Source organism: Thamnophis elegans, chromosome Z, assembly GCF_009769535.1.
Source record: "Thamnophis elegans isolate rThaEle1 chromosome Z, rThaEle1.pri, whole genome shotgun sequence".
Lineage (NCBI taxonomy): Eukaryota > Metazoa > Chordata > Lepidosauria > Squamata > Colubridae > Thamnophis > Thamnophis elegans.
Window position 1 is genome coordinate 27,792,153 of NC_045558.1, and position 8,664 is coordinate 27,800,816.

At 33.3% G+C, this 8,664-nt stretch overlaps 1 protein-coding gene across 1 annotated transcript in view; it reads left to right on the forward strand.

Annotated features, from left to right (window-relative positions):
- Positions 1 to 8,114, forward strand: part of CACNB2 (calcium voltage-gated channel auxiliary subunit beta 2) — a 195,958-nt gene extending 187,844 nt beyond the window's left edge. The window contains exons 13-14 of the mRNA XM_032237269.1: positions 1,158 to 1,343; positions 3,409 to 8,114. Of these exons, the coding sequence (XP_032093160.1) occupies positions 1,158 to 1,343; positions 3,409 to 3,894 (672 nt within the window). The 3' untranslated portion in view covers positions 3,895 to 8,114. The remainder of the gene's footprint in view (positions 1 to 1,157; positions 1,344 to 3,408) is intronic.
- Positions 8,115 to 8,664: the final 550 nt, after the last annotated feature.

Genomic DNA, 8,664 nt, shown 5'->3' on the forward strand with positions numbered 1-8,664 from the left:
TTCCTGCAGTTAGCAATAGATATAAAACCGGACCATATATTTGAGAAAACTTTAATTTTAACTTGATTAATGGCAGTTATAAAGTATAGGTCAATTTCTCTGCTATGGCAGTACATCAGATATTCTGGCACCAGAATCCCAATGCCATAATTTTTTCCAGTGTTTAGCTATGGACATTCTAGTGGCATACCGTGTCGATTAAAATAATTACTAAATTATTTGGCCCAAATATTTGCCTTAATCGCTGAAAGTATATTTAGGGAAGCAAGTTCTGGATACATAGTTTTAGATTTACTAATCTCAAAAAACATCTCAGAGAAGATAGAAAACAAGGGGGCATGATCATGACAAGTGCAAATATGTTTCCCCCCCCCCATAACCATTCCAAAAAAGGGGTTATTTTTGTTCATATAAGCCATTTTATATGGAGTCTAGTACCATGTATAGAATAATTTAAGCAAATCTTCTTTAATTTGGATTGAAGATTAATTATTTAATTTAAATTGGTTTTCATTTCATATTTATTCTGTCGTGAATCTTAATTTATTGTTGGAAATCCTTTTCTAAACAATTTTCAAACTAATTAGATGTCAGTTTGTTCAATTCTAATATAATATAATTTATAAATAAGTTCCCCAAATATATGGGAGCACATTGGATCAGTATTTAAAGACACTAAGTTTGTCAGCTGGAAAGCTCCCGTTCTATGCACCAACTCTATTAGCACCAACTGCTAATCTACTTAGCAGTTTGAAATGATGCTAATGTGAATAGATTAATGGGTACCACTTGGTGGGAAGGTAACAGCGTTCCATGTAGCTTTGGCATATAGCCACGTTGGCCACCAAAAAACAGAGAAGAGCACCACCCCTTAGAGTTAGACATGACTGGACAGGAAATTTTTACCTTTTACCTTTTGATAGATCTGAAAGATTCAATATTATTGCTTTAAATTTAGCAAAGGACTTAAGCACACAGTCTTTTTCTAAATTTCTAAATAAAAATTCTAAAGGGTAAATGTGATTTACTTTTGTCCTCAAAACAAGCCACATATTAACATTAAATTAATTATTCTAAAATCATGTATTTTCTGCTTTTGTACTTGTTTAATATTGTTTGTGAGATTTTGCTTTTCCACATTTTTTTCCTCTGATAAGGAAATGTTTGATGTGATTTTGGATGAGAACCAGCTTGAAGATGCTTGTGAACACCTGGCTGACTATTTGGAAGCATACTGGAAGGCCACACATCCTACTATCAGCCACCCTTCCAATCAGCTTCTCACTCGCACATTGGCATCTGCCACTCTTCCTATCAATCCAGGCCCAAATGTTAATTTGCAGGTATGGTCATTTAAAAATGCAATACAATGGGTTGGTTATTGGGAAAACAGAATAACAGAGTTGGAAGGGACCTTGGAGGTCTTCTAATCCAATCCCCTGCTTAGGCAGGAAACCCTACACCAGGCAAATGGTTATCCAAAATCTTCTTTAAAAACTTCCAGTGTTGAAGCATTCACAACTTCTGGAGGCAAGTTGTACCTACAACTAACAATCAGGAAATTTCTCCTTAGTTCTAGGTTGCTTTTCTGGATTAGTTTCCACTCATTGCTTCTTGTCCTCCCCTCAGGTGCTTTGGAGAATAGCTTGACTCTCTCTTCTTTATGACAGCCCCTGAGATATTGGAACATTGCCATCATGTCACTCCTAGTCCTTCTTTTAATTAAACTAGACATACCCAATTCCAACAACCATTTTTCATATGTTTAGCCTCCAATTCCCTAATCATCTTTGTTGCTCTTCTCTGCACTCTTTCTAGAGTCTCCACATCCTTTTTACATCATTATTTATGTTATAAATATAATTGTAGCTTTCAAAAATCAGTTTAGTCTAATGATTAAGGTACCCAGCTTAGAAACCAGGCAGCTGTGAATTCTAGTCCCATTTCAGGCATGAAAGTCAGCTAGGTGACTTTGAACCACTTTCTTGGTCACTCAGTCCAACTCTTCTCACAGGCTGTTTGCTGTGGGAAAAATAGGAGGAGAAAGAAGTTTTCCTGACTCGAGTTATTTATAAAAACAAGACAGATTTTTTTAAAAAAATATGTAAACAATTTCAACCCTATATCTTACACCTGTGTAATGGGATGTGGATCAAAATCCTGCAAATTTGCCAACTCTTGCAATATCATCACCTGTTCTATTATGTTGCATAACCAGTTGCCTTCTGCAAAAGACAGTGAGAATAGCAGAAGGGCAAATGAATTATCTGAAACATTCCCAATAAAGATGGTAAATAAATAAATATGAAATAAAATTATTTTATTTTATTATAGATGTCCCCTACATTTTCAGATGAAATGCCATTTAAAACATTCCATTAATATTTCTCTCTAAAATATTTTTGAAAACTAACAATAATAGAAAATATTGTGGTCTTTTTAAGAAAAAATCAAGTTGACTCTCATGGAATAAATTGGGGAAATTGCCATTATAAAATTCAGCTCTGAAACCAAGATTCTTCGTTAACAATCCACTTGCATATCTACCAAATTAGATGTAATATTCTCTGGAGACCAAGTATCAGTTTCAAAGTTAAGAAGAAATTATTTTCTTAGAAATTATAAATCTATAATATGCCTGAACAGTTCTGTCCTTACTTTAACTTAATTTAACTCTAGGTTTGATCATGCAGACTGGATAACCAGAATATTAGCATATTTTTCACAATAACTGAAGGTTTTTTTATTTGCTTTTAAGTGATTTTATTGCTGAAATTAGTAAAAGACTGATAAAGCTACATCTCTAAACTAAGGTAATTAATTGCCATTTTTTAAGAATTTTTTTATGGTGATGAACATGAGATTTGATTGTGCTTTGTCCTATTTTATTTCCATTTTCAATTGCTGGTATATATAGAGCTTGAATTCTTAATAATTCTTATTTTAAGAACAAAATACTGTCTTTAACAAGTATTGTTCTGCTGTTTGCAGTGATTTTTTCCCCCACTGATGCCTGCTCCAGTTTTTTTCTGAGGCTTATTTCATGCCTGGTTCATTCTTGTATTGCCAGATTATTTCTTTTTCTTTTGTGTGAAGTGCCTAGGCTCAGAGAAGTGATCAAACAGAAATTAGCATGACTGCCAGATGTTAGGATAAATTAGTAAATAAATAAGGACTGGTCGCTTTCTTTTTGGAATGAAATTTCACTTATACTATAAAGAAATGCTGATGATAAAGTTTGAATTATTAAATTAGTCTGAGTGGATAGCAATAAATAATTGCCTTAAACCTACTATTCTAAAGCATATTTGCTCAGTACAAATTTGCTCAGGAATTGTGAAGACTGACATCAATGATTTGAAAAGGCATTTTTCTAATGCATATTTACCATTTTGTTATATTGATCAGGGATCTCAGGTTGATCAGAGGAATGAGCAATCAACCACTGAAAGAACTGGTTCACAGGGAGAAGAAGAAACAAAAGTTGAAACTACCAGAAAATCTCAGCATCGCTCTTCCTCTTCAGGACATCATCATAACCATCGTAGTGGAACTAGCCGTGGTTTATCTCGACAAGAAACTATTGACTCAGAAACACAAGACAACAAAGATTCAGCATGTGTAGAACCAAAAGAGGACCAATCACATGAACCCTATGATTCTCAAAGAGATCATAATCACAAGGATGAAACCCATGGGGTCAGTGATCACAGACATCGAGAATCAAGGCATCGATCAAAGGAATGGGACAGAGAGCAGGATCACAATGAAGGCAACAAACAACGTAGCCGCCATAAATCAAGGGACCAGTATTGTGACAGGGATGGAGAAGTGGTACCTAAGAAACGTAGTGACACTGTGGAATGGAAGAGAGATGTGTATATCCATCAGTAACACCTGCCTCTGACAGTTTTGTGTTTCTTTTGAAATTGGGTATGAGAAAGGTCCTTAAAATAATCTTGATTTTTTTTTCCACTGCAGAATGTAGTACACCTTGTATGCTGATTTTAAAGTGCTGGTGCTTTCAAATTGAGGATATATAATAGGATATTCATTTTGATTAAGGTTGTAACTCATTGGCATAGTGCAACTACAGAATTTCTGAAGTTATGCTATGCTTTTTTTCCCCCAAACTGATTCTTGTAGCTGCCATTTGAACAGATATCTGTTGCCATCAAGGTTGTGTTACTGTTTTTAGACAAAATACAGTTGATGTTTAATACTTTTCCCCATTTTTCAGCTAGCCAAAATCAGCATATTCAAATTGAAGCTCTCAATAGCTCTTTTTTAAAAACAAATCTATAGGCTCTTGACATATTGATTTCTGTTGCTTGTTCCTCTGGTGGACTACATTTTGAAACAGAATTCAGTCTTGCCTTATACACAGGGGATCATAAAGTCAAAATATCTTTTCTATATACTGGTACTGTGTACTGTATAGACAGTTTATAAATGTTATTTCTGCAGGCACCTCCTTACATAAGATTGATCACACTATTTTAGAATCCTAATGCCAAATCAGCAGATTTGCTTTTGAATTATGGGCAACTGAAAAATGGGTAGCACTGTTTACTCTAGACACACATTCTTATACTTAGTGTAAATAGGACTGACCACTTTAGATAACATGCTGGATTTTTCTTGCAAACGTATCATCTTTGCATTTAGAATCTATGGCAAAAATAACGTGACACTATAAATGGTCCTGCTGTGCACACTACTTAAACAATTGCTCTGACAGCACAGTTTTTTTAATCAACTTGACGGGCAACGGTTGACATGTATAAGCATGTGTGTGCCTGAATGAGAGTGTGTGTGTTTGTATTGTGTATGAGAAAGGGAGAGAGGGACGGGGAGAGATTATTAAAATTACCTGAGGATCATCCCATATCTTATGAATCTGCCATAATTATCATATGTTTAAGTTTAGGTATAATATCTTGTCAAGGAGGAGATATGGATGGTTATTCTTTTTATAGAAGCATATCATCTGCTTCAAGCTTGATCACAGCACCTGAATGTGGAAACTAGGGTTAAATCATAATGCATCAATCAGCTCCAAGTATAGATTATTCTAAAATCTGTGTGGTTTTATTTTTTCATTGCTGTTTTTTAACTCAGAAGCTCAAGATTGCAGGCAAGTGACATGGGAAAGTTTACAACTAACAGGTAATTGGGAAAACATCAATCTGCTGGCTTTTTATTTTATTTTATGAGGATCCAGGAAAGTTAAAAACATAAGCAAATGTGACTGAGTGTTTCACTGGAAATGTAAACTTTTTGTGTTCTAGGGTGTTTGTTTAGTAAGACAAGTTTACACAACTTGTGGGGAGTTATTTTGTTGGAAAATAAATTTTGTAGCTTCTCTGCTTTTTTCTATATTTGACCATCTTTCTATTCTAATCAATTTGTTTATTTAACTTTTACTTATGGGCTTTACTGCTACACGGTTGCTGAACCATTATAATTTCTACATTTTTGTCAGAAACAAATAATACTACAATAATACTGTCATTGCATTTTTCAAGTGATACTGTAAATAATTGTAGTATTTACAATATATATTTACAATAAAGATCCTGGATAGAACTAAATCTAGCCAATCCATGCATGAGGAATGTGTGTGTGTGTGAGTGTGTGTGTGTGAGTGTGTGTGTGTGTGTGTGTATTTACATTCATCACACATAGACAGGCTATATTTAGTTCTGCCCAGCATCTTTATTAAATAAGTATTATAGAAAAGAATAAGAATAAAGGAATAATATTAAGCAAATTGACTTAACATACATAGCATAAAAGATATTTATTTATATTGGGAGGGGAAGATCATTGTAGCTAAAAACATGTATTCAACTCTCCTGAAAATTCTCCTTAACATGTATAAAAGTTGAAAGTCTTTCATAAATATGCAACATATTGAAATATTTGGGGTAAATTCTCCAAATGTAGGCATAGTTACAAAATGTACTGCAGGTAGTATTTCAGTGTTGTATTCGTAAATTAACTGTGTACATAGTGTCTTAAAATGTAAAAATCTCTGTTGCAGAAGAAATTAGTATTTGACTTCATACTTTTCATTCTAATATCCAAGCTACAAGACCAAATTTTGTATTAGAATCTTGTGGCTACAAAGAAATACATATACATGAAAAAGAAGATAACTAAAGTATGAAAAGAGAAACAAGTGCAAACTGGTAATTCCAAAGAGTAATTATCAGGAAATATATAGTTACAGAATTAAAAGAACATGAAAAGTAATGCCTCTTTTCAGTTGAAGTCAGCTCCTTGGGACATAATGGATATACCCATGTAGTTTTATTGGCAAAAATATAAAAAAGGTTTACCATTGCTACCCTATGCATGTTTTTTCTAGAATCATAGAAACACTGGAATATTTTTAATGGATGATTATCCAGGTTGTTTGAAAAGTCCAGTGAAGGGGTAGAAAGCACTTCATGCAATAACCTAATTCACTGGTACCTATTTTCAAGAAGCTTTTCCTAATACCTAATCTATATATTTGAAATTTCATTCCATCAGTTTTAATTTTACTTTCTGGTGCAAGTCAGAATAAGTTTTAACTCTTTACAATGTAATAGCGTTTAGAATTTTTGAAGACCACTATCATGTACCTTGTAAATTTTCTCTTTTTCAAATTAAACTTACTTAGATCTTTTAATTGTTCCTCATAGAACTTAGTTTTCATTGTCTTGGTGGTCCTTCTCTGGACTTGCTTCAGTTTATTTAAAATTTATATAGCCACCCATCTCACCAACAAGTGACTCCGGGGGATGAACAACAGAAAATAATTAATCTGTATGTTTTTTAAGTTGGCAGGTACAGAACTGAATGCAATATCCCGAGTGAGACTTAACCAAGGCAGAGTAGAGCAAAATAATTATTTACCATAGTCTGGATTGCCAGTATTTGTATGATCTAGACTTCTACTGCTAGTTCAGTTTGTTTGTGGGGGCGGGGGAGAATCATTTCCCAATTAAGTTTCCAAAGCCCCCAAATATCCAGGTTCTTATTTTTCAACATAGAAATGTGTATTGATATTAAAACTAAAATGTAGATCTTCCCTTATGCATACTCTGGGATGTTTCAGAATGAATAAAAGCAAGAGTTTTACAAGCTTAGGAATAATTTCCCCTTCAGCTCTATAGATATGAGAGATCATACTGATACCAATTTGTTTTCCTCAGCAAGTTAAAATATAAAAGATACATAAAATCTTAGGTTAAAATAAATTATGATAGAAGAAAAACATTTAAAATAAACAATTGTGCTTTGTAGGACAGTAGACAGAGGTACTGTATGTTTGTAAGATCATGTGGGTGGGAGCCCATCAATTGCACTGAGAAATGACTTCCACAAAGATGGAGCAAAAATGAATAAAAAAATTCATTCCAAGCCAGACACTACTGGAGGTGGATCTCTGAAGATTGAGTGGGATGAATCTTGCATTCCTCAAATATAAGAGTGAGGACTTTCAAAATAAGCAGCATAATGTACACAGAAACAAACTGACAGCCAGTGTAAAGATTTCAAAATGGGTGTTATGAGAACTCTAGAGATTAACCTAGCTGTAGCATTTTATATTTGTTCAGGTTTCTCAGAGTTAACTACAATTAATGACCATATTTTTGCCAATTACATTTAAAAATGTGGAAGAAAGTAATTTTTTGAATGAAGTGCTTCAGATCTCCTTTCAATGCAGCTTCTTTCTGTTATCAAAGTAGTAGCTGACCTTTTTTTTAAAGATTTCTGCCTATGACTGAAAAAAGAGTATTATAGATTAATGGAACTCTAAAAGAACATTTGAGTTGTACAACACTTTATCTCCAAATATTCCTGGATGTAATACTTATTGTTGTAATACCCATTTTTGCAAATCATAAATATAGTTCCAAAGACAACAAAAATACTTTATATAACACATATAAAGTATTAATTTGTATAACATAACCACATACCTCTTGTCAATAGATTCTCGAGTTGAGCTTTGCTAGATGCTCACTTTCTAACTTGAGCTTTAGATGCTTAAATGCTACAACTCCTAGTTCATTTTTCTTCAGCAGCTTAAAAGATGTTTTGTGTCTTCAGCAAGCATGAATTCCATTAGATATTTTACCTTTGTTAAAGTTTTATTCTACTTTACTAAGCAGGTTTTTTTTTAACCAAATCACATTGGAGTGCTTAAAGGCCTGTGATCTCTAAGACAATTTTTTTCAGAACTGGAGTCATTCATCTGAATTCCATTGCATACAAACAGAACATATCAGATATATCAACTAACATAAATCAGATTATACTTTAGGTTTTTTTTATATTGCTCTATTCACTATTTATAGGTAAGAGATTACACTATGTGGAAAAATTGCAGCAAACATTATGAGTTGAAGTTGAATATCTGTAAGCCCACATTACTTTATCCCTGAACAAGTGATTCCAAGCATTCTGTCCCCTTATTTCTATTTTACTTCCATAAGGAAACAGATTAATGTTTCTAATTGTTCTATTTTTCTATCGCTTTTCAACTAGTATCCAACGCCTATTTTTGTTGCAGATATTTGAGATATTTTTATAACTTTACTCCAAATTCTGCAATTTTTTAAATCACATAAGCATATATTACAAAACTCTATTCCCTTGCCCAACATT